A 26,982-nucleotide genomic window follows, 5' to 3' on the forward strand; every position below is an offset into this window, starting at 1 on the left:
TGACTCCTGGGCTGGGAAAGCGTGATGCAGGAGAGGACCTGGGAGGACGTACTAATAATAGCCCGTGACTTTGAGAAAAGCTGGATGAAGATCCCGGCCTTTGGGAGGAAAAGAGAGCAAAGATATTCCCTTCTTCACCCGATTTGCTTTCTGGTGGGAACTCGTGACAGTCGTCCCCGGGAGGCCAACCTGTCCTAAGCTAGGCTTGATGTCACCGCACCCTCCAGCTGTGCGAGCGGGCAGACGGAAGGAGGGCCGCCCGGGGCGAACGGCGCCTGTCCAGGCAGGGTCCTCACCACACCCCGCCCGCTCTGCGGCCGCTGAAGCCAAGCCTGGTCTTGAACCAGGGGCCTCTACGAGGAAGAAAAGGCGCAGCTGCGCCGGCCCCCTCAGGGAGCCTGCAGGTGTGCAACTTCGTCTTACTCAGGGGAGCACGCGCCCCTCTAGCCAGCCGCCCCCGGCACTGGGCTCCCAATGCGGGCCTCCCAGCAACCCCAGCTGGGTGGACCAGCCCCGGGGGGCGCGGAGGGCTAGTGGGGCACGCGGTCCTACGACCCCACCTCGCAGGTCCCGCAGTCAGCGCCCGGCCAGTCCCCTCGGCACCTGCTGCGCCCTCCTCACGCTTCCCCAATCTCCAAGCCTCCCAACCTTGGAAAACTACACTCTGCCTCTCCTTCTGGCGTCCCTGTCCTGGGGACGTGCGGAGGCGGGAGAGGAGGGCGATAGGAAGGGGGTGGGGACCTGAAAAGACGGTCCCAGCCTTCCTCGCCCGCCACCCCCACCCCAACTCGGCAGCCGTCACGTGGTGCCTGGAGTGGGAGGTGGGGAGAAGAGACGAGAGTTTTTTGGGTGCTCCGGCTCGCCAGTAGTTCCTCCAGTCTCAGCCGCCAACTCCGGAGGCGCCGCGCTCTGCCCGGGAGCGCCCGCGGGAGGAGCAGCGACCCGCAGCCGGGAGTCCCGGCACGGGCGATGCTGGCGCCGCCGGCGGCACCTGCGGCTCCTCGTGGCGGCGGCGGTGGCCTCGGCGGCAGGAGCGCGGGCCCCAGCAGCCTCGGCAGCCACAGCCGTTGCGGCCCGGGCCGCCTCCGCCGCGGTCGCCGCCTCTGCTGCGCCTGCCCTCTCCCGGTTCCGCGGCTCCGGGAGGATGTGGGTCCTCGGCATCGCGGCAACTTTTTGCGGATTGTTCTTGCTTCAAGGTAGGGAGACGAATAAACCACCGGCCCCGCTAGGCGAGCACACCCCATCTACCCGTCTGCCCCTTCGCCCCTCTGGCACCCACCTCCGGGCCCGTGCTGCGCAGGGGTTGCCCAGCGGGAGTTTGGCGGCGGTGACGGGTGCTGGTGCCCGGAGTCGCGACGTGGGAAAGTCTCCAGGAGGAGAGGCGGGAGCGATGGGTTTGTGGGACCCGAGCTGCCGATGCCCGGGCTGCGGGAGAAGAAGCTGAGCTGGGGAGGACGGAGGGTCCGAGATGTGCTGGGGCCTTGCCGACGGAGAGGGGGTGATAAAAAACCCCTGACCCCACCAAGTTAGCAGACGTCTCCAGCAACCCGTGGGAGTGGCGCCGCCGACAGGTGACGGGAGCGCTGGGCAGCCTGTGGCCCGGGCGCGCCGGGGCTGTGTTGCAGCGCCCGGAGCGCCGCCGTTGTGGAGCTGGGAAGAAGCCCGGGGGTCCGGGAGCAGGGGGTGTTAGGTCTAGACAGGAGCTCATTGATCCAGGCAGAGCAGCCAGGCTGGAACGCTGCGAGATGCGAAAACGTTTCGGTCCTCTGAATTATGCAAACGGCTCTCGAGCGAGCGCTGCAGAGCGGGGACCCCCACCGGACCCTAGCCAAATGGTTGCCCTGAAAGCCAAGAAGAAAAGGTTGTGGTGTCGCGGCTCGGGCGCGCGCGCGCTCACACACACACACACGCCCCTTGCACACGCTGCGCCTCCCCGCCCAGCGCTGCTGCGGGGACTGTCCCGAAGAAAGGCCGGACACTCGGGGCGCAGCACACTTGGCGTCTGGCACTTCCTCCTGGGTTCCTGGGTGGTCGCGTAGGGAACCTCGGAGCCCCAGCACAGGAACGCTGACGACAAAAACTAAAACTAAAAAGGCGTCTGCAAATGCAACCGCGAATGGTGCCAAAACAGTAATTAAGCAATTTGTAACCAATTAACAATTAGGCAAATCCTTAGCTGTACACTGGAGCTGAAGCATGTCTCTGGAGCTACTTCGCTCTCGAGTTGTGTACCCGGCCTCTCAACTTCCGTGGCGGAAGGGCCAGGTGTGGTGTCGGACGGGCTCTCTTGTTTCTGGAGCATTGGTCTGGGGGTCGCCGACAGAATTCATTTGTCCTGCAGGACCCTCGGTGTCCGCGCCGCCGGCTGCAGGCTTCAGCCGCATACGCCTTTCTTGGAGACCCAGGGGTGCCGAGCCCAAGGACCCCAGAGGTCGGGATCCGTGGCTGGCTGGGGCAGAGGAGGGCCGCGGTTTCTGGGGTGGTCTCTGTGAGGGCTGGATCTAAATCCGATTGCTTCTGTCCCCACAGGCTTTGCGCTGCAAATCCAGTGTTACCAATGTGAAGAATTCCAGCTGAACAACGACTGCTCCTCCCCCGAGTTTATAGTGAATTGCACGGTGAATGTTCAAGACATGTGTCAGAAAGAAGTGATGGAGCAAAGTGCGGGTAAGAACCAAGCAGCGCTCACCTGCCTCCAGCCTGGGTTAGGGGTAGGAGTGGGAGGTGGGGGGCCGGGGGGCATTAAATTACAAGAAAGGGGACTGACTTTGATTTAATGCACACACACTGGTTACCACAGATTTACTTTTACAATGCTGGCAAAAGGAAGAGTTCCAAGTTAATCTCATTAGAGTTAATTACCAGGGCTTCTCCCCAAGGGACTCTGGAGGGGAAGTGCATTTAAATTAGTGGCTCTCCTCTTTTTATTTACTCTCCTCATCTCTCTGCTAAAAGCTGATCAGGAGGCTGGAAAATATATGGATAACCAGCTCGGCTTGGGCAACTAGACAGTAGCCTGTGAGCAGTGTCAGCCTGAAATATGAAGCTAGTTGAAGTTCCCAGAGGTCAGAGCTTGAAAAATGTGTTTTGTCATAGAGCCACGCCATATTTCTTAGAAGAACACTACAGGATCTTTATTTAATTTTAGAGCTACTGCATCAAATTCCAGGCACCAATTGCCAAGATGTTCAAAGGAATGTAGTTTCCAGCCCCACAAGCTTAGCTGCTAGCTGGCTGATGAAAGGTGCTGCGCTTTATGTGGAGAAGGAGGGCATCCTGTGAGAGCAAACCTCACTTACTTCAGCTGACCAGAGTTTTCTCCCTGATGTGGAACTCCCCAGCCACTCCCAATAGCCTTACCAGAAATCAAAGTCCCCTACAAGTGCACCTGGAACTTTGGGGAAAGGAATGGAACTCTACTTTGAATTCCAAGGTCAAACCCATAATGCTAGACCTTGCCATTTTCAGGATATTAACAAGAGGGGAAATCGCATCATGTGGTGAATGATACGGTGTGAACCGAAGTTCTGTTCCTCTTTTGTTGGCTTAACTGCATAGCCCCCCAGAGCTTTTGGTTGAAGGGATTAAATCTGTCAAGTGATGTTCTTAACCTACTAGCAAATGAATGCAAAGGCTACAGTTTTAAAGGCAGCACCTTGGAAAAGTAGTTTCTTCTCAGAGAAGGGCCTGGAAATACCTTGCTACTAACCGCACAGATATTTGATGAGCAGATAGCTAGCTCATCAATCTGTGGCGAGAGGGTATGTGTGCGCAGTTTTAAAAGCTGTTCTTTTTAGGTCATTAGGTGTGGATTCTTTCCACGGAAAGCGCTCTCTTGGGAAGTCTGATACATAATTGCTCTCAAGAATAATTTGTCCCAAGAAAAGCAGCATGCATTGTTCTGTCATTTGTCATGGGATTCGGGCTATTACAAAAGCAAAATAAAATTTAGTGATGATTCTGTAGCTAAGATTGATAACTATGATTTTGGTAAGTTGTTTCTTTTCTCCTTGTGTTTCATTCTTGAGGATTTTACCTGTAAAATCTGCCCTTTTTCCAGAGGTACTGCTGCAATTTTAGTTGTAATCACTCTGAACGCTTTACCGTTGTTTTTTTTTTTTTGTTTTGTTTTGGGGTTTTGTTTTTTTGTTTTGTTTTTGTTTTTTGCCAAATATTTGCAGCTTTCTTTCAAATGGTAATTTAGACCCAGAAAAAAATAGGGATAAACTGTGGACACATTAGGAACTTCCTCTGGATCCTCTAGGCCAATGCTTACCTGGGTATCATGTTTTATGAGCTGGGATATGGTTGAGACAAGGAAAGAAAAAGATACAACCCAAACTATAGCCAGAAGAGATGTCCTTTTTCAGAGAGATGTTTCTTCCTCTCTAGAAGTATATGTAAGATAAATACCACACACTCCATTTTCATAGTGGTGTTCTTCATCTTGCTTTATTCTGTCCTCTAAACAACATTATAAAAAAAAAGGCAGAGGGGGCATTATAATGCCTGTCTTACCTAGGGGAACCTTTAGCACAGGGAGTCTCCAGGGCTGAAATTGCTATTAGTTGGATCAAGTGGATACCTTCTCTCCAAACTAGGTTCCTCCAGCCATAGACCATAGGCCAAAGGGTACACAGAGAGTGAAATAATAAAGCAATACCAATTGAGAAGTCTAGAAAACAGACACAGCTTGGACTCCAAAGAAAAGCCTGTGATAAGGGGGAAGGACACACATTCTAAGCCTGAATTCAGTAAAGTTAGCCAAATGCATGCTCCTGTGTCAAAAGAGCAATGTTTGGGGATCTGCTCCTTCCAAGGTACTTGGATTTTTGTCTCCATGTACTTGTTAGACCAATGAATAGACATGACACTTAACCCTCCTGATGCTGACAGGGATGGAGAGCCAAGCTAAGACTTGGACTGTTAAGTGACCACATGGAATGCAAGCATCACAGTCCTGGGAACATGGGCTACATGGGAACATGGGAACATAGCAGCTACTTGCCTGGGTCTTACACAGAGTGTCTCATGAAATCCAGTAGTCCTCTTTTGTGGTCCTGATTTCCCTAACCCCTAACGCACCAGTGATAAATTCTGCAGTTTCAGTCTTTCCACTTTGGAGAAAGAAGGTCATACCTGTTACGTAATAGTATTAGGTACTGAAGTTAGAATTATTATTTTCATTGGATCAATAACCTGTTCTGAAAATCTTAGTGCATGAAAACTGAAAAGGCCCATTGACTCAGAATTCAGGGTGCACGTCAGATTTTTCCTGGAAGTTTTGTTGAAATCCATATGTCTCCCGTCACTCTTGAAGCGGCCAGTTCAGTTAGTCTGTGATATACCCAGCCGTGGGTCTTTGATAAGCTCCCCACGTGACTGTGGGGTCCCCTAAGTCTGGAAAAACCAGACTTTTGTTTGTAGAGGAGGTAAACAACAGCCAGAAAAGTTCCGCATCTGGTCTATGTCCACCAGCCAACTTTCTCCAAGACGCACCTGCTTTCCTGAGCCAGCACCTTCTAGCAAAATATAACACCAGGTTTGCCTGAGAAGATAATGCAAGCAAAGTGCTAAATATTTAAATGGTTTTCATGTCCACCATATTCACCTTACGGGCTTTGTGAACTGGTTGACTGGACAGGCCATGAAATTGATATTAAATGAATATGAGAACCAACCAGTAGGATTTTTAAAGTTTGAGCGCTGTATGGATTGGCATTTTTTCACAGGTCGAGGAAAAGCACAGTTTTAACAGACGAAGAGATTTTAATGAACCAAGCAAGTTTGACATTAAGCAGTGATGAAAGGCATTCTCTTTCCAAAAAATACCAGCGATGCAATATGCCTAGGTCTTTAGTTAGTCCTTTCTGGATTAAGTCTGCAAACTCAGCTTTTATGAATTTGGAGGCAGGTACATTTAATTTTCAACTGGGAAGTACATTTAAAATTAACCTTTACCTATTCCCCAGAGTGGCATTCCTATTAGGTGCAGAGATTTTCCACTGCTTTTTGTCCCCTTGGTCATTTCTGGAGTTATAAGGCACCAGGCTGTGGGGAAGGAGAGCCTTCATTCATTGTCCTTACTAATTGATATTTAAATGTTTGCATAACGAATGACTTGTTCTAGCAAGCTCTGCTCTTAATGAGTTAGCTTCTACTTACCAGCACCCTTGATAATGACATTTCTTTTGCTCTTGCTTATCACTGCGTTCCGAAAAATATTTCAAATATTGATTCTCATTTCAAAATAGAAGCTCCCCCCATATGAATTTTTAAACCAGGATATAAAGAATGTGAATTTGCATTTGTTTGACAGTGCAATCTTGTAATTAGAGTTTTTCCTCTTGACTAGATACAGTGAAAGGGGCATAATTTAATTTTTATAGACTAGCCAATTTCTGCCCTAAGTAAAATATAGCTCTGTCAGTGAGCAAAATGTTACAGGTTCTCCTAAACCTTATTTAAAAGTTAAATGCAGTATATTGAGAGAAAGTTCATGGTCTGAATCAGTAACCTAATCGATCTCTTCACCCATCTTTTGCAACATGCATTAATCTATTTGTCTGTTTTGCAATACAAGAGTTACTGATTTATATGCCATGTTGCATCTACGTTATGGCTGTATAAGTAATGGCTGTTTTCCTTTTGGATTAGTTAGTCACTCATTAAGTTGGGCAGGGATGGTTGCATGCCTTGGATAGATTAATTTTATGCCTTATTTTCTCACAAGCTAAATAAGGGATAGCAAGTGAGGACCTGATGTCCCTAAAACAAGGAGTTACTCACTGTAGTTTCCATTGTAGAAATGGAAATCTAACTGTGGCCTTTGTGTTCTTATATCTATGCACTCCTTATTTCACCTCAATTAAAAAAAAAAAAAATAGGCTCTAGTTTGTCCTTGGGGTAGACTTGTCAGGAAGAAGTCTGCTAATCAATATTATATCATAATTCTTTTGCACATGGATTCATTTATTTAAGGTGCACATATGCATGTTTGTGCACCCAGATGCACACACAATGGCATATCCATGAATGTGTGTATATTTTTACAGTTTTACCTGTATTCATTTGCATACACCTATATAATTCTTATCAGAAAAATAAAAAAAGTCATCCTTCTCTGCAGACATTCAGATCATAAATTACTTAATCTGTATTACACTGTATGCACGAAGACATTTTCTAACTTTTTTCCCAGAACGATTTTGTAAGAGCATCAGTAGTATCTGTTAATCTTCCAGTGCCCTCTTGTCTGCCCCATATCATTTCTTCTCCTCCGTCGTCTTCACTGTCCTCTCCTGCATCCCACATGTAGTGGTTACTTTGTCACCCTCAAATCCATTTTGAATCAATCACCTGTGCTATGGACTATGCTCTGAGAATGAAATGAAAAACAGAAGTCAAAAACAAATTGCCCTATTTTAACTTTGCTAAGGAGAGTCCAACAGGTTGCAACACTTTAAGAAAGATTCAGATGCCAAGAAGGATCTCCTTAAACATTAACACAGCCATGCTGAAAAGGTTTCCATGTCCAACTTGATCAGGTTATGAATTACACAGGAAAAGATTCTGTGCAGTGCATGTCAATATCACTACCTCCTTTCTGGCAGGCCTCTAAAAGAACCTTTTTCTTCGGGGCGAGACATTCTGCTGGTCACTTTGGTCACTTAGCTCTCAAGAAGCATCCATCTTTTTCAGGTGGCAGGCATAGCTGGCTGTTAAGGAAGTATTTGGAAAGTAAATATCAAGTGTCATTAGTCCCTTGGACTCTCCAGTAAGTGAAGCATTTGTTTATGTTAACTTTCCAGCTGAACAAGCAGCCAATGCGGACCTCCCAACTCCAGAGCTAAAATGTTTGAAGATTGATCCAGCTCTCCCATAACACTAATTCCTCCCACTACAATTTCATGAAAGCTTCCATCATTGATGGTTTTCCTAATGAATTTAAACAGAGAGGCTTCAAAGCTGGGTTTTTTCCCAAGTGAAAAATGAAACGGAGTATGAAAACAAAACACACCGTTTCCTTTGAACTTGGAAAAGGAAACCTGCTTCCCTTGTATATTCCTGAAAGAGAAAGATCTAAATCTACAGCCTGCTTCCTCTATCTCCCTCTTCCCCTTCCCCCGCTGCTTTCTTTTTCTTGCCTGTCTCCTGAGTCTTTCTCTCTCCTCTTCCTCCTCTGTCCCTCTCTCCCTCCCTTCCTTTCTTTTTTCTTTCAAATTTCTAAAAGGATTGAATGTCTTAGGTTCTAAGTCCCAAACATGGCATAGTATTATCACACAATTTACAAGGATTCAATACCCAGCCCCTGGGGTTTTTACTAGTTGAGTGGGAAGGCCACTTAGCTCCTTTGGAAGAGAAAACACCCATGTTTCAGGCTCCCCAGGAAGATGTAACTTAATGTCCCAGGGGCTGGGCTTCCTCCCCTGTAAAATATAGGAACAGGCCAGCTGTTTTCTTGTGAGATACAAGACACTGAGGATTGCTGTCATTATAACCATCTTTAGAAATCGATCCTGAAAGTAGAAACCTGACAGAGGTGCTTCATCTCCTATCTCTACCTGTCTCTGAAGATGACCCAGAGGTCTTAGTCTAGGTTACTTGGCATATTATTTCTCCCTTTTGCAGACTGAGAGCGCCCTTGAATGTAACCTTTGATCCCTTACAATAAGATCCTTGTAATTAGCCTGAAGGTTCACAGTGAGATAACATCCTAATAGGGGGTGAATCTGAGATGCACAGAGGTTGAGCAATTTGCTCAGGGCCACACATCCAGTGGGACTAAAACTCAAGTCCTTTGCCTTCCTTAGGATTTTTGCAATCATCATAATGCTATTTTGGGGCATTCTTTAATAACAATTTTGGTGCTATAATTTAGGTTCCATAAAATTCACCCTTTTAAAGTGGTTTTTAGTATATTCACAGAATTGTAAATATAATCTAATTCCAGATAGATATTTCATTCCAGAACATTTTCATCACCCCCAAAAAGAAACCCTGTACCCATTAGCAGTCACTAATCTGGGAACCGCTAATCTACTTTCTGTCTCTATGGATTTGCCTCTACTGGACATTTCATATAAATGGAATGATGCAGTATGTGGCCTTTTGTGCCTGGTTTCTTTTGCTTATGGTAATACTTTTTAAATTCATCCATTTCGCCTCTCAGTTTGAGATCTCGTTCCTTCTGCTTATACAAAGAACTGAAGAGAAAGCTCAGGTTGGGAAAATGCCTAAATTATGGAGGGGATAAGATGGGGTGGTTGGTGAACTTGAAACTCCATGGGATGATTAGCCAATTTACTGAGCTGAACTAAAAACCTGTGCCAAGAGCAAATCATTCCAGTGAACTGTAGGGCAAAGGAGTTCATGTTCATCAAGCACCTATGTGCCAAGTGCTGGGCTTTCCACCCATTGTCTATCAAAGAGTCAATCTGCTTCTCCATGAGGGAATCTTGAATTGGCTTGTGTTAACGCAAGAATTCTGAGGCACTTGGATGCACTATTCCTAATGCCTGAAGCTCTTATCAGGATCCCAGCTACCCATCCCTGATCAGCATCACTGATAGGCCAGGGTTTTCAGGAATCACGCACTTTGTAGGCTAGAAGAGATCTTAAATTTATAATTTTACAGATGAAAAGAAAGGAGTTTTTTTTTTTTTTTTCCTGAGGCCTTAAACATCTTGAGCAGTCCATTTCTCTTTCTTCCCTTGAGAAGGCTTGAGGGTAGAGCAGGTTGAGACCTATTCTGGGAAGGCATTTTTATTAAGGCAATGGGATTCTGGCATGATTAGGTCATCCACAATGAATACTCAGGGAACTTGTGCAAGTCTGGCTTTTTTCTCCCAAACCAAATCATTGATTATAGCTTTTATGTAGGCAGTACCATTTGTACCATTTACTCCATTTTCCCCCTTTGTTATTCCCTCCTTAAAAACTAGGCTGGATTCTTCCTTGCCTTACTTTTTCATTGTGGTAGAAGTGATTGTATTTTGGGGAGAGGAGACTTTCTGGTAGTGGATAATACGTTTCCTTCCCTGGGCATTCTACAAAAGGTCTTGTCTATAACTTAGGAGTTTCACCCAAATCTGTGATGAATCAGCCTACAAATAAAAAGAATTATGATATATGTCATTACTTCTTTCTGTCCATGGTGAACTTCAGGTTGTGGCTACATTGTGATTCAGGAGCTGTTTTCATGGGCCAGAGCTTCGGGGCATGTTCTCTTATTAATACGTTGCTTCCAATCTTCTGATTGCCTGCAACAGTACAAAGCAAAGCAGGAGATGAACTGAATTAAGTGCTTTTTAGATAAGGTGAAACCATAGAGAGCTGCTAATAAATTGCTTTTTTAAAGGAATGCACTTAAATAGAAAAAAGCAGTGATGGTTCAGGATGTCGATTTCGAGCTTTATGACTTCGCAAACCACGAAGAGGGATCCAGATGCACAAGTGATGAAGTGTTGTATTATTTTAAGGAAGTTGTGATACTTGGTCCAGTGCATTTCATTTCTCACTGGACATGGACAATAGCTTTTTATGTTTTTCTATTTCTTGGACTTGTTGGCGGGAGCAGAGGAATGACTGGAGACAGTGCCAGAGGCGGGTGGCGCCAGGCGTGCGGCACTCGGCCGCTGTACCCGTGCATGCTGTGCTCGGCATGAATACGAATGTGCATAGCAGTTTACAATGCCCTCCGCTGAGGCTTCTTCAAAGAGCGTCTGCGGAAGCAGGTATATTAAGTGACGCTGGGCCGTGGGTTTTATGCACTGTTTTATTGCTTATGCAAAATCTACCAAACCACTTGGGTCTCCTGTAACTTGAGAGAATCTGTTCGGAAATAACAAGAGGCTGGGCAGGTTGGCTAGTTTTCCACCCAGTGAAGACATCCAAACTAGGAGTGCAAAGAGATCTGGGCTTCAAAGCCAATCCCGATTCTTAGGAGAATTTCCCTGCCTTCAGAGGGAGAGGCAGCTGGTGGGCGGAGCTGCCCCTACTGAGGGAAGAGCTAGCTAACTTTGTTTGAAAGGTCAAACAACTTTCTACTCAGCCTGGCACTGGCTGTTGGGAGGGAAAGAAGAATAAAGCAAGGCGGAAGCAGGCATTTTACCTAAGAGTGGGTTAAGATCTAGAGAGACTAAACCAACCCCTGTTAAAACTGGCTCTATGTGGAAAAGCCAGCCAGGGACCCTGCTTACCTGAGCCCTTGGACAAGCATCTTAGACTTGACCTTCCTGGTGTAGGTGAAGACAGGATGTTCTGACAATTTTATCTTTGTTCCACATTCTCCAGCCAGCAGTGTGCCTGGTGACAGAGCCTTTCAGTGTTTTTAGAGTATCTTTTCCTAATCCAATTGAACCTCAGTTTCATGCACTAGAGCCCATTCATGGTTTTCATTTCTGGATACAGGGCTCCTGAAAGGAAGCTGTTCTCATCCTCTCTCTCCCTTGCATACTCCCCACCGCCCCCCTCCTTCTGTCTCTCTTACACCCACACACCTAGACTCGCTCGCTCATATGAAGACACACAATATATACCTGCTGAATGAGTGTACTTGAAGAAATCAAGTTTCAAGCAAAAACAGATAGATTGATTGGTATTTAAAAAATAATAGACCAGAAATGAGGGAGCTTAAATCTCTAGCGTAAGAAGAAAAATACAACAAAGTTAAGCTTAATATACCATTTGCTTTTCAGTTAAACCAGAAAAAGCCAACTGATACCTGTTAGTCACGGTTATCATTTAAGGAACAACTCCGAAGTATAATAAACCCAGTTTTTCTGGTTTGTCAGCTCACTTTTGAGGCCAATCTGGCTGTGCTCTGCATAGGAGTTTTCTGGAAAGAAACACATATACCTCCCTCCTAAACATCCAGCTAGTTTGGTAATCAAGCCAGGTAGGGACAGGACACCACTTAGTCAATCTGGTCAGCTGGCGGTTTACGTTATTAGGAACTCTGTTGCACAGTGGAGATCCACCTTGGTCGTGAACTTCCTAAGGGAGAAAGTAACCCACCCCACACATAGTCATATACTAGTTCTCCCCTGGCAGACCTCTGCCCCCACCCATAGATCCCTCCCATACACCAATGCAAATTTGAAATACAAATGGGTATGCTCCTCAAGATAGAAACCATCCAGACTTTGAGCTGGGGGACATACTTCTAAACCCGTGAGTGTGCACAGACTAAACCATAGAGGGAAACACGGGATATGAAAAAAAGACCATGTTTTTGCTCTCCTACTGTCTGCCTTATACTTACACTGTGTTTCACTGAACTCTAAGAGCCAACTAATTGTTTGTATTCTTGCTCTGTTTATTAACTATCATTAATATCATTGTCCTGAGACCCGGGTGCCATTCTCAAGGAAGCGGCTGCAATAGCTCCCAGGCATCAGAAAGCACAGTGTTGTATGTAAGGGATGAATCATGGGGATCTACCCCCAAAACTAAGAGCACACTGTATGTTAGCCAAATTGACAGTAAATTATATTTAAATAAATAAAACACTGTGCTATCCCCTCTTTAGTCTATGGGGCACAGCTTCAAAAGAATAAACCAGCCATTGCTGTGGGCAGATTTCTCTTACCTGCATCCCAGACATCACTTTCTGGATTGCTGAAGAATGCTTTTGGTGGCAAGTAACAGGGACTTAAGCCATAAAGACATTTATTGTTTACCTAACCAGTAGTCTGGATGTAGGTGGTCCTGGAGTTGTTCCCACAGCTCAGTGATGCCATCAAAGACACGGTTCTCTTCATTTGCCCTCTCACTTCCTAAGCGTATTGGCTTTTTGCTGTCAGGCTTGTTACCTCTTGGTCACAAGGTGACTTCTCTGTTCAAGTTAAAGAGAAAGAATAGCATCGGGAGCTTTTATCTTCAGCTTTACTCTCCCCAAGTTCCCCAAGAGAATTCTGCTTACTTTTTATTGGTCAGAACATGGTCTCATGGTCATTATTGCTATAAGGAAGATGGTAGAGGGTGGCTATTGGGTGGCCAGCTATAGTGTCTGCCAAATCACCTTTTGAGAAATCCATGCACAAAATCAGAAAAATCGGGCACAATGCCTCCAGGATCCCCTAGAGAAAGAACAGGGATAATTCCCTTTCTTGAACATCACCTTCTCTTTTGCCTAAAGTGAACACTGAAATGCATTGTCATCCTAAATGATTATCACATTTTGGAAAGGGAAAGAAACACACACACTGGCAAGTGATGTCCTGAAGTTTAATTCAGGATGTCTGTGATGTTCCAGAATATTTGGGTTTACTGAATGCTGAGATATAAGAGTGTAACTACATTTTAGTGCAAGGATATTTTTCTTTTTTCTTAGCAAGCACAAGTAGGAGAGAGGGGCAGAGAGAGAGAGAGAGAGAGAGAGAGAGAGAGAGAGAGAATCTTAAGCTCTTATGCAGGTTCCATGCTCAGTGAGCAGCCTGAAGTGGAGTTCAATCCCATGACCCTGGGATCATGACCTGAGACAAAATCAAGAGTTGGATACTCAACTGACTGAGCCACCCAGGTGCCCCAAACAAGGATATTTTCTATAGAAGAGAATGCCATGTTCTGGCAACAGGTGAAAGGGAAGTTAGGGTTAAAGACTAAGGTGTTCTTGGCCCACCCCATCTGGACCCATCATGCCACCAGCAACCCTGTTTTTCCTACCTTTGAGTGAATTTTTGTGCAAGAATCTGATGATTAAAGTTTGAGCCCTTAGCATTTCAGAACAATAATCAGAGGGACTTCAAGGTTAAAAATCCAAGAGCCCAGTTTCATAAATTATTGAAGGGCGCTGTTAACACTGAGATAAGAAGTCATAAATATCTATTCCCCCAAGCCTCCATGGCAAACAGGGAAACAAAGACACCAGCTGAGGAAAAGCAAGTGACTGTACAGAACCTTCCTGGTTCAGGAAGTTACAAATGAGCAGAGAAGTCCAACCCTAAAGTGAAGCTAAAGTAAAACTAACAATTGGCCTCATACATTATGGGTTGGTTACTTGCTTGTTATAATTAAGTTGGCATCAAGTGGTTAACAGCCTTGAAAATTAAACTCAACCAAAAAAACTTTTGAAAAGGGTAATCAAAGATTTCTGAATAGTGAAGTTAACACATCCCTGTTATAAGGAAAAGGAATGTTCCTGTGGCATCTTGTTTCATGTCTATTTTCTGGTGTTGGTGGTGCTTGTTTTAACAGACATGTTTATTTTTACCCTCTGGGTCACTGCAGCTCCTTAACATTACTGTTAATTTCTGGTCCTAGCAGCATGGTTAAGATGGACTTGGCATCAGTTTGGATGTGCAATGTGGAACTTGGCACTTCCCTTGTTTTTGAATTTTGAGTTTTTTTGGGTTTTTTTTAAGGGTTTTTTGTTTTTTTTGGTTTTTTGTTTTTGTTTTTGTTTTTTGCCTTTTAAAATGGGTTGTTCGCATTCTTATTTGGTTCCTGTGGCCATCTGTAGCTCAAATGGAGGGGCTTCTTTGGCTTTTAAAATATTCACATCCATGGCAGAGGAAAAGTAATTAAGAGCCAGAACACAAAACTGTCCAGAGAAGAACTCCCTTCTGGGTTTTCTCCCTTCTTTATGCCTGATAAATGGTGTCCATCATGGCAGTAACAAGGCACAAATATAGATAAGCCTCTTCTTCCTGAGATGTTCCCATTAGAATGCAGACACTGTCAAAACTCCTCACATGGTGTTCTTTAAGAGAAAAAAAAATACTTGAGAACAGATCGAAGATCTTTTTTCTCGCAGTTTCTTTCAAAGCTCAGTGAAAATGCATATAGTTCATTCCAATTACCCGTTTCCAAGCATTTTTCTTTGAGGAGCTCTTCCTAGTTCTGCATAGAATATTTATTGTGATGTAATCATAACTCTGGTGCAGTAAGTGTTGGTTATTCTTTGGGTAGAGGAAGATTAGTCTCACTCCCAGACGGGCATTCACACAAGTAGCAGTTTACCATAGAAGTTGACTTTAAAACTAAATTGTACAACGTGGGGTGAAAGTAATGGACTTTTAAAGGCTCTGTTGAGAAATTTCCATCTTTATACCAGCAAAGAAGGCAGACACAAAGGAAACTGTTGGAAAAGATAAATGCACTGTGGTCCGTAAAAAGGAAGGAACACATGCTTTATGCCTCTATTTAATTGACTGTTGGGGCAGAGACTAAAGTGAGAAAACCAGGAAAATAGCTCATTTTAAAAACCTCTTTAGAGCCAGTGTGTCCTAACAGGACTGTAGTCCCATACTCTATGGGATGGGTCAGATTTGCACATACATCTGTGTGTGTGTGTGTGGGTTGGGGGTATGATGGTCTTGATCCTCTTTTTGCCCCAGTGCAGCTCAACTCACCCAGCAAAAAAACAATGTTAAGTCATTACTGTTTATGATTTTCAAAGTCCAGAGTCTATTTGGAATAGAAGATTAGTTGGAAAATGCTTCCCAACTTCAGAGAGAATCATGGCTACAGACTTAGGTCCTAGGATACCACGTAGACTGGGGCACATGGAACCTGGCAGGGTCTAGAGAATGCCCACTGGTTATCAGCTTTTCTTCTTACCCAGGTTCTGAGCATACTGAGAAATAAAACAGGGAACAGGGCAGACGAGGGCAAAAATATCACCATAGTAACTGAGAAAGACTAAGTTGAAGGGAATAGCTTTGGGGTGAATGTCAAATGGGCTTCCAAATGAGCTGGTCTACCCGGTCCATAAAGGACAAAGAGGGGAAGTTTCTTGTCCTGAGGAGCATGGCAGAACACCTATTTGCTATAAGCCATTCACTCCCAAGAAGGAAAAGAAAGCAGATGAACAAAGTGTGTCTGCTTTATTCTTCCCAAATTAACCAATCAGGTCACTCCTTTGAGGATGAGGGACTAGAGGTTGAGAGAGGCCCAGAGTACCCTTAGTTCCCTTTGTGTGGAAAGAAACAGATGGGCAAAAAAACATTCCCCCAGTAATCTTCCTTGAAGTCCACCCTTCCCCCGACCCCCAAAAATAGTCACTTCAGGATTCTCCAAGATCTTTGAGGCAAGAGTGGAGTAGTTAAGTGGCACAGATGTTTGGGGCTGCATGGGTCACGTGTTGGTCATCAGCATGGGCAGTGACTGGGGATGTTTCACTGTAGCTTGTGTTTGTGTCGTACATAGAAAAGTGATACAGACTTGACCCTCACTCATAGTCATGTCTTTTATTTTAAAAATTTTATTTGAAATAATGTGCCACAGAAAAGCTGCAAAATAGTACAGACTTTATATATACTCTTCACCTAGTTTCTGCTAATGTTGATTAACTTGCATACCTACAGTATAATGACCAAAACCAAGAAATTAACATTGGTCCAACACTATTAACCCATGGTTTGTTTTTGGATTTCACCAGGTTTTCCTTTTTCTGTTCCAGGATCCTATCTGGGATCACACATTGCATTTCATTGCCATGCCTCCTTGGTCTCGGCTAGTCTCCCAACAATTCCTCATTCTTTCTTTGTCTTTTGTGATGCTGGCACTTTTGAAGAGGACCCGTCAGCTTTTTGTATACTGTCCCTCAATTTGAGTTGGTCTGATGTTTTCTGATGGTTAGATTGTGGAAGACTACTTGGAAGTGATGTGCTATCATTTTTCAGTGCATTATATCAAGAGGTACTTGATGTCAGCATGTCTTATGACTAGTGATGTTAACTTTGATCGCTTAATTAAGATGGTGTCTGCTGGGCTTCCCCACAAATGACTGTTTTTCTCTTTGTAATTAATAGATAACTTGAAGGAAATTCTTTGAAACTATACGGATATCTTGTTTCTCCTCAAACTTTGCTCACTAATATCAGCACCTGTTGGTATATCTCTCCCTTACTGTGGAAGTTATTCCTGTGGTGTTCTAAAATTTCTATTCTTCTGCAAAATTTCTTCTGACTTTATGATTTGGAATCTTTCTGTAATATATAGCTGTCCCTGCTCCACCAAATGTTTATTTAATCATTTATTTATTTCTATAAAGGTGAACTGGTGGATATTCACTTCATGCTGTGGGTTCTAATCCAGTACTGTCGTTATTTTGTTGCTCAGATTCCCCTAGCTATCCCCTGGGAGACTGACTTCTGTGTCCTTTCAGCATGCCCCATCTTTTTTTTGAAGACTTCCTTATTTTTTGGTACCACAAGATAAGATACTCCAGACTCCTCTTAATTTTCCCTCTCTCAGCCTTGTTTATCACTTCTCCATGGTAGTTGTGTATTTTAAATGAAAAACAAGAGGTGCCTGGGTGTCTCAGTCAGTTGAGCATCCAACTCTTGATATGGGCTCAGGTCATGATCCCAGGGTCGTGGGATCAAGCCCTACACTGGACTCTGTGGTAAGCGTGGAGCCTGCTTAAGATTCTCTCCTTCTCTCTCTACCCCTTCCACCTGCTCACATGCGCGCTCTCTCTCTCTCTCTCTCTCTCTCTCTCTCTCTCTCAAATAAAAATAAATTTTAAAAAACCACCTCAAGTCAAGGACGTTGACTTTTTAAAAAAAAAATTTAATGTTTTACGTATTTTTGAGAGACAGAGCATGAGCAGCGGAGAGGCAGAGAGAGAGGGAGACGCAGAATCCAAAGTAGGCTCCAGGCTCTGAGCTGTCAGCACAGAGTCCCACATAGGGCTAGAACTCATGAACCATGAGATCATGACCTGAGCCGAAGCTGAAGTTAGACACTTAACTGACTGAGCCACCCAGGTACCCTGGAAGTTGACTTTTCTTAGTTACGTATTATGGACTGACACAGTCATAGGTGCTTTGCAGTCATTGTCACCTTAATCATCACATGTTAGTCTGTTGGGTCGGTACACCTTTCTCCCTTTTCAAAAGTGCAAACAGGCTTAGAGAAGTTTAGTGTGTTATCTCAGTGGTAAGTCTAGTGTAAGCCTGTTGGACTTCAGAGTCAATGTTTTTTCCACCATGTAAAGAATTATTCAGAAGCAAAATGAAACATGAACATTTTACTTATTCACTTCAGCTTGCCCCACCTTGGTCTGTAAATGAGAAGATTAAGATTTCTTCAAGACCCAGAACTTAATGGGAGAAATTAATGGTAGACCCTGATCTTCCACTTAGGCTAATATTTCTTTACATCTAACACTGTAATTCTTCTAAGGTGATTTTTATTGGTAAAAAATTAAGTTTAACAATTTCTAACAATTTCAGTTTATTATTGAAACTTCCTTTCCTTGCTTTATGAGGACATACAATTTCCCACTGGGTTTGCCAGCAACGACGAGTTGCCACTCATCTTCGAGCTTAAGTGATCATTTTGGATAGGTCAAGAAATAATACATTACAAAAAAAAAAAAAAAAAAAAAAACCTGAACAGGAACCCCTTGTGCTACCAAATGCCTTCCTAGTAAGTAGTGCTGCTTCTTGAACTCCCAGTTTATCTCTTTGGCAATATAAGTTCATTTGAAAATGGTGTTTTCTGAAAAAAAAATCATTATTTTTTTTTCAATATATGATGATTTTAAGAAGACTTATAAAATCATTAAATTCTAGAAAAGTATAATTAAACTCATAGGGGAAACAGGTTACCGCATCAATATTTATAATGTGCTTTAAGAGGCACTCTTGGCTTCTTCAAAGCAGAAAATATGGGAGAACAATGGAGCACAGGCAGTATTTTGGATCTACCATGGCTTAAACAAGGACATCACATGAACTAACTAGGCTTCTTACACAAATAAGGTGGTTTCTGGTTATCTCACAGCCACTGTAGAAAAAAACCCCAGGACCTTGTGACAGAGCATGTCAGAAAATGTTGACTGCTAGGGACAGTTGCACAGATACACTGTGGAAAGTGGGGTCTGCCCAGGGTGGGGTCTGCTCCATTTTGGCTTACGTACAACAGAACCACAAGACCTCTAAATGTGAGTTTTAATCAATCTGCATCCTGCCACACTGGAAACAGTGTTCTTGTAGTGGTTCTAACTGTGCCCTTTTTTTCCCCCTCATTTTTGCCTTCAAGCTGTGCCTATGTCTTCTGTAAGGATGTTTGTGTATGCTGTGAAGAATGTACTTTCTACAGAGACAGTTCAATTAAAAAACATAGTAAAATATGGATATAAAATTCTCCAAATAGTTTAAAGCCAGCAAAGGCCTTTGGTCGAATTTTGAACCCAGAGATCCTTTCTGACATTCTTTTTTTTTTTTTTAATTTTTTTTTTAATGTTTATTTACTTTTGAGACAGAGAGAGACAGAACATGAATGGGGGAGACACAGAGAGAGAGAGAGGGAGACACAGAATCCGAAACAGGCTCCAGGCTCTGAGCTGTCAGCACAGAGCCCGACGCGGGGCTCGAACTCACGAACCGTGAGATCATGACCTGAGCAGAAGTTGGCCACTTAACCGACTGAGCCACCCAGGCGCCCCTCTGACATTATTCAAAAAGCAAATGTTCCGGGGATGCCTGGGTGGTTCAGTCAGTTAAGTGTCTGACTTCGGCTTAGGTCATGATCTCACAGTTCATGGGTTCGAGCCCCACATCAGGCTCTGTGCTGACAGTGTGGAACCTTGTCAGTATTCTCTCTTTCCCTCTCTCTCTGCCCCTCCCCTGCTTGAGTTCTCTCTCAAATAAATAAACTTAAAAAAAAAAAAGGGGGTAAATGTTCCAAACTGTGGGTTGTATTTCTTATAGAACTAGAGAGGAAAGACCAGGTGAAAGGGATAGGTGTTATTAGGTAAAGGTGATTGGATTTTGATAGAACAGAGGTAAGCAAACTCTGACCCTTGGACCAAATCTAGCCCAATACTTGTGTTATGAACTGAACTGTCCTCCCAGCCCCCACCAAATTTATATATTGCAGTCCTGACCCTCAGTGTGATTGCAGTTGGAGATGGGGCCTTTGAGAATAATTAGGGTTAGATGAGGTCCAAGGGTATGGCTTCCAATGGATTGACCTCTTTATAGGGGAGGGAGAGATATGCACAGGAAGGTCCCTATTAGGACACAGCTGACTCTAAGCCAGGGAAGTGTTCTTACCAGAAGCTTAATTTTTGCCAGCATCTTGGTCTTAGCCTTCTAGCCTCCAGAACTCCGGTAAAATTTCTGTTGTTTAAACCACACAACCTGGGATATTTTATTGTGACAGCCCAAGTGGACTACTGTGGCCGATTTCTATAAAGGAAACTTTATTGGAACACAGCCACCCCCATATGTTGTGCATTATCTTTGGCAGCCTCCATGATAAAATATCAGAATCAAGTAGTTGTGATGGAGACTATTTAACCTCAAAAGCAAAATGTTTACTATCTAGCCTGTCACAGAAGAAGTGTGCCAACCCCTGGGTAGAAACTTACCATGTACAGTGTTGCTTTTAAACAGAAAAAGCCACCCCAGTGGGATATGAATGGGCCAAAGGGAAGAAAGAAAAACCCCTACTGACAGGTACTCAAACTAGCCCTGGCCTGATCACCTCCAGGAGTGTTTTGGTCTTCTAAGCTGGTCATTTCACACCCAATCTGAGTGGTTGACAGTGAACATTCCCACCTTCAATCACTGAAGTCCTTGGAGAGCAGGCAGAGGAGCCTGTCCTCAAATGAGGCTGATAGGACAGACCTATTGTGACAGGGAGGTAGCAATGGACCAAATGTGGTCCAGGAGAAGAGTGGAAAGCAGTGAAGAAAAACTGGCTCGTCTCTCCTTCTCCATGGCTGTGGATCATCAGAGTTGTCACAGCCTTCACCGTGCAGGGCAGAGCAGGGGCTGGCCTGTAACGCCGAATGAAATCTTTGCAGGTAGTGAAAGACTTCTCCCTGGATAAATTGTTTTGTGCATTTAGAACCTACATGTGCCCGCTCCCTCCCCAAAGTGGCAGTTGGGAAGTTTCGGCCACCTGTGTCTGAATCATCCGGGGTTGGTTCTAGGAATCTGTATTTAAAGAATGCCCAGGTAACTCTTCTGCACAATGATGTCTGAGAAACACTGCTTGGGCAGTTTTTACCTGCTGGGGTTCTAGAACTTTCCAGGTCCCATCTGGAGAGCGGGTGCATGTTATAACAGGCCCCTTAGTGAAGTGCACAGGAAAGAACCTCGAGGAAGGAGAGTTTGGGCCAAAGGTATCGCCACACCAGTGATTTAGCACATTAAAGATTTTTGCACTGTGTGCCACCAGCCAGGTCAGCCTAGAGACTTCCAGGTCAGAATGCCAGCCTTGGAGCCATGGTGTAACTCTCCCTGATGTTGTATTCCTAAGCCCTGACCACTTCTGGGCTGATGTCAACCAGAGTTGTTCCAGGTGCCTTTTATTCTGCCTGCTCCATCTGTGGTGACCCAGCTGTGTTAGGGGCAGGCAGAAAGAGCTGGACTCAAGCAAAGAGAAAACACCATCTTTCTTCTTCTCCCTGTATAATCAATAATTCAACCCTGTAAAGCCCGCCCGATGCCTGATGGAATGCCTGCTGCAAAGAAGACGACAGGGGCCATCCAGCATCCATACTAACTTCTAACGCTTCTTTCTTTCGTTCTTTCTCCCTGCTGCCCCGTCTCCTGGTCTGCCTTTGGTTTTTCTTGATCTGAATGCAAACTGAGCATGTTGGCTAAAATGTGACCCAAATATAGTCCAAGAGGAATGGAGACAGAATGGGAAAAGGAGCCAGTGATTTTCAATGATGGAGCAGATCAGTAATTACTGAAGTCGCTATCCCCTCTGAGGGATGTACCGTGGTGTGCATAAATTCAATAAGTAGTCACTTCTGTGAATTAAGGGTTCAAATTAGAAAACACACCATGGACAGATAATAACAATAAAAATAGCAACAGCAAACGCTTATATAGCACCTACTTTGTGCCAGGAACTTTTTCCAAGTTTCTTAACTTGGAAAGATCGTTTCTAGTGTCTGTAAAACAGGGAGGACACGTGGTGGTACTGAAATGTGTTCATACCATCTATTTGGATGCATTTCCTCCCACTTTACATTTAATTCCAGTGTGTAGAGCACATATGATTTAATCCCTTTTCTCCTGTTTCCATGTTTTATGATTTCAGCCTAACTCTTGCAAGCTTGATTTCCTTCAAAGTCTAATTTCACTAGTCCCAGGAAATAGGTACCATTGCTACAGTGGAATGAATTTCCCTGGAAGTAACCTCAGTATTTTATTTTACCTTTCCTTCATTCCTCTCCATGGTTATCATTATCCTAAATAAGGCAGATTAATACGACTGACTTACTCCAGGAGAACAATTTGTGGTATTTTGAAAGCCAGTATAACCACCCATCTAAATCCAAGAGTTCCCCTACCAGGAGGCCATCACCCCTCGAAAGACTTAAAGAGGATTAACGTGTTAAGTGCTGGGGCTCTTGTTCAATTTGGTGATAGTGGGTGGTATGTTCCATAAGTACACTTCTGGTCTGCAGATGGGAGCTGTGAGAAATGACTTGGCACAGGCAGGACACGTCCCTGTGTCCCTGCAGGGTGGGATGGCTGGGAGCAGGCCCAAGCTGGGATTAGCCCAGCCGTGGGTGATGGACAGCACTTCATCACCCTGCAGAGCCTGCCAGCTCTGGGTCTGAAAGCCCATTACCAAGGCATTGCCTTTCACGCAGGCCTGTTTCAAGTAAGGCCTGTGGGTTTGTGCTAGCTCTCTGTAACCTCTGTTACCCAGGCCCCACCAGCCCAAGAATAAAATTTGGGGTTGCTACTAGTCAGAAAAGTACCCACTATCATGGGGCCTCTGGGCCCCTTTTAAATGATCCTTTTCCTTCTGTGTTCTCCCCTTTTCCCCTTCATTCCCTTATTCATTCATTCAGTATTTTTTGAGCCATTTAGGTATCAAGCACTGCTCTAATTACTGGAGCTACATTCTATTAAAAATGATTTGATAGTAAAAACATGTAGAATATTAGAAGTGATTAAAAGAAAGGTCATATGGGGAAGGAGCGTCCCTCAGCTGTTTGGGGAAGTGTCCAAAAGGTGACTCGCTGCTGCTTTTATTTATTTTTTCATGTTTATTTATTTTTGAGAGTATAAGTGGGGGAGAGGCAGAGAGAGAGGGAGACACAGAATCTGAATCAGGCTCCCGGTTCCACGCTGTCAGCACAGAGCCCGATGCGGAGCTCAAACCCACGAACCGTGAGATCATGACCTGAACAGAAGTCAGACGTTTAACCGACTGAGCCACCCAGGTGCCCTCACTGCTGCTTTTAGACACTGCCATCTCCTGCAGTGGGTGGCTGCTGTGGGCTGTAGGGCATTCACAAAGGTGCAGGTGAACCAAACCCATGACCATCTATACCTACCACTTCTTGCCCACGGTGCTGCTGAAGCCACACAGAACCATGGCCATATTGATGGCACCTGCCTGAGGTTCTAGGGAAGCCCCAAGGCCATGAGGGCTATATTGTGGTGCAGTGGTATGGACCCTTGTCTGCCCTCCTGGAGCCATGTGCTGCTGTGTACTTCAAGCTCAGGTCAGTCAAGTGGCTTACTCTGTGTATAATTTCCGTGTCTATTAATTTGTCATTACTGATACAATCTACAAACATATTCCCTCTGTACAGCGTTAAAATATCACAAATGAAGCACAAGTGCTTCCTGACTGTGGCCCATTTCTAAAAGGATAACCACTTCTCAGTGTATAGCCTTATGGCCCCTTGTCTCTGACATAAACTCACACACATAGCACACACTGCAAGAGCACACATTGTATTACTTTTTTTTACATAAATCGTACATGTATATCATTTGGAAATTCATTTTTCTACTTATTGAAAACCACATCAGTATATGGAGTGATTCAGTCAGTATAATGAGCCAGATAAGTACAGAACTCTGCACATGACCTTCAACTGGTGTTTAACATCCCACAGTATAAGTGCATCCTTTTCCTCCTAAGGCTGTGCACGTGCGAAAGTGCGTTTTGTTTTGAAGGGTAAATGCTGAGAAACGCCACTGTTCGATTTGTACATTTCAAATTAGTGTAGATCCTTCCAAACTGCTGTTCTACTCCTCCAGCAGCCACGAGCGCACTTTCTGGTTTCCCTGCAGCCTCTAACTCTCTGGGGCCGAGACCTGAGCTCCTGGGGACTGGGTTCAAGGGAAAATGAAAAGACAGACACGAGTGAGTACCTCTGCCCAGTGACCCCGAGACTTAGGTTTGGGGCTAAGTTTTCGTGGCTCTCTTCTTAAGGGTGTGTTTATTCCCAGAAGCCCTCTGGTGGACACAGACAGGAAGGGATTTGTGCCAGACACAAAGAGAAGGCATCTAATAAAATGATTCTTTGGGGCGTAATTTATTTCAGGAGGTTAAAAAATATATGTGCTTCATTTGCGTTGTTCTGATTATAAAAGCTAGCTGTACAGGTTTTTTTTTTTTTTCTAACCCTATCCCATGGCCACCCAGTACCCCTCCCCAGAGCAACCAATATGAGTATATGTGCTGCTAAAGTGAGCACCAGAGACAACCACTATTGCCTTTTTCTTGTGTATTCTTCCAATAATATGAGTATGTATGCAAATTGTATATATGTGTATGTACTATTTGCCATTTGTGCCCATGATAATTTTCAATATTTACTCTGGTGTCATGTTTTATTTTTTCATTAAAAAAAAAAATATCATGGAGCTTATTCCTCCTCCTCTTACAGCCGTGTAGCATTCCATCATGTGGATGAGCTTCCGGTGTTTATCAGGACCCTAGTGATGGATAGTGTGATTGTCCTTTTTTTTTTTTTTTTTTTTTTTTTTTTGCTGTTGCAAATCCCTCTGATATTAATAACCCCATATATAGTCATTTTGCATGTGTGTGAATTTGTATATGCAACTTAAACTCATAAAACTGGAATTGCTTGGTCAAATTTCATAATATTGATAGATACCACAATATTGCGTTCATGGAATTTATACCTATTTACTCTCTCAACTGACAGTGTGGAAAAGGGCTTATTTCCCAAGACTCATGGCTATATGGTGATCAACTTCTGATCCTTGCCCAAGTGGTAAATAATAATGGTACAGTAAAACCTTGGATTGCAAGTAACTTGTTCTGCGAGTGTTCTGCAAGACGAGCGAACATTTTTAGTAAATTTTAACTTGATAAATGAGCGATGCCTAGCAATACAAGTGGTACATGATGCCAAATGTCACATGACCGCAACGAGACAATGGGTTTTTTTCGGTCTCTCTAGCACACGTGCGCGCTCTCTGTCTGTCTCTCTCTCTCTCTGTCTCTCTCTCTCTCTGTCTCTGTCTCTCTCTGTCTCTCTCTCTCTCTCTGTCTCTGTCTCTCTCTGTCTCTCTGTCTCTCTCTCTCTCTGTCTCTCTCTGTCTCTCTGTCTCTCTCTCTCTCTCTCTCTCTCTGTCTCTCTCTCTCTGTCTCTCTCTCTCTCTCTCTCTGTCTCTCTCTCTCTGTCTCTCTCTGTCTCTCTCTCTCTCTGTCTCTCTGTCTCTCTCTCTCTCTCTGTCTCTCTCTCTCTCTCTGTCTCTCTCTCTCTCTCTCTCTCTCTCTCTCTCTCTCTCTCTGTGTCTCTTGCTGTGGGAATGTGGGTGATTGTTTCCCATTCTCAGATGCTCAGCCTCAGGCTGCGGTGTTTGGCAGAAATCAGTGATTTTTCAAGACATTCAAAGGTGCCCACAACTGGCACTGGTGTATTTTTTGTCACTTCAAAGCACGTATGGACAGTCCTTGCTTTTCCATACAAGGGTAAGCTTAGGAATGCTTTGTTTCATTCTAGGTAAAGCTGCCTGCACATATAGTCCCTTTTCTCTGCCCCATTATTGCCAGTAGCATCAAATACAGTGTATGACAACAACTTTTTAATACTGTACTGTAGTCAGCATCCGTGCAAGTATACACAGTGGCCCCTATGCAGAAAAAGGTTGAAAGGAAAAGCGGTAAGAGGAGATGATTACAGTGGAAGTGAAGAAAGAAATCATCGAGAAGGATGAATGAGGTATGCAAGTGGCCAAAATTGCAAGATTTTATGAGAAGTCGATGTCTGCATCTCCTATACAGAGGAGGAGGAAAAGGTGGAGGAATCCCTCTCTTCAAATGAGATTAGGGAGATGTGGAAAATGTGGAAAACAGTGCAAAATGTTGTAGAAAAGCAACACCCAAATAAGGCTGTAGCAGTGCAAGCAATGAATTTCTTTAATGACAATCCTCAAAAGGAGGCAAAAGCAAGTGTCACTGGATAGGTTCTTTGTTGCACGAAAAGAAAAAGATTCCATTGAGCCAATAGATAGCAGTGATTCCGTTGGTGATAGTGAAAATTGTCCTACACAATAACCCTCCTCTCTTGTCTCCCTCACACCAGCCACAAAGATTTTCAATGATCAGTGCAGGTTAATTTGTTTATTTTTCTGTATATTTTGCATTTTCTTTATTATTTTGTATTCTATTACATATTGTAATCATTTTTATATGAATATTTTGGGGTTGTGGAATGCATCATCTGAATTTCCATTATTCTTATGCAGGAATTCGCTTTGATATACAAGTGCTTTGGATTACAAGCATGTTCCCGGAATGAATTATGCTCGCAAACCAAGGTTTTACTGTATCTCAATGTAGCTTTAATTTGTGTTTCTTTTTATGGAGTGAGAGTAAATCTCTTTTTATTGTTTCAAAACTCACTTTATTTTCTTTTCTGTAAACTTTTTATTTGCTTTTCCCATTGTTCTAGTGGGTTCTTTTTTATTCCTTACTGATTTCTAGGACTTTTTACATATTAAGTAATTTTGCTCTTTGTGATTTGAGTTGCAATTATTTTCCCAATATTTCACTTTTTAGTGATTTTACTAGATGGAATTATTTTTTAAGCAAGACTTTTATTTTCCCTGTTCTGTATCAATAGCACTCTTTTGGATATAAGCACTCTATAGACTGAAATAAAAAATAATAATGACAAGGAAACAACTTATATACTTTTCAAGAGAAAAATGTAGTCTTATGGACTCTCCTAGAACGTGAAATATCACTGAATCATGCTCTTTTTAAAATGATATAATGTTA

The 26,982-nt window shown here is 43.8% G+C and overlaps 1 protein-coding gene across 1 annotated transcript in view; it reads left to right on the top strand.

Moving 5' to 3' along the window:
- Positions 1–792: 792 nt before the first annotated feature.
- The window catches only part of LYPD1 (LY6/PLAUR domain containing 1), a 36,929-nt gene continuing 10,739 nt past the window's right edge, over positions 793–26,982 (top strand). The window contains exons 1-2 of the mRNA XM_060622505.3: positions 793–1,196; positions 2,530–2,667. Coding sequence (XP_060478488.1) covers positions 1,145–1,196; positions 2,530–2,667 — 190 coding nt within the window. The 5' untranslated portion in view covers positions 793–1,144. The remainder of the gene's footprint in view (positions 1,197–2,529; positions 2,668–26,982) is intronic.

Source organism: Panthera onca, chromosome C1, assembly GCF_046562875.1.
Source record: "Panthera onca isolate mPanOnc1 chromosome C1, mPanOnc1 haplotype 2, whole genome shotgun sequence".
Classification (NCBI taxonomy): Eukaryota; Metazoa; Chordata; class Mammalia; order Carnivora; family Felidae; genus Panthera; species Panthera onca.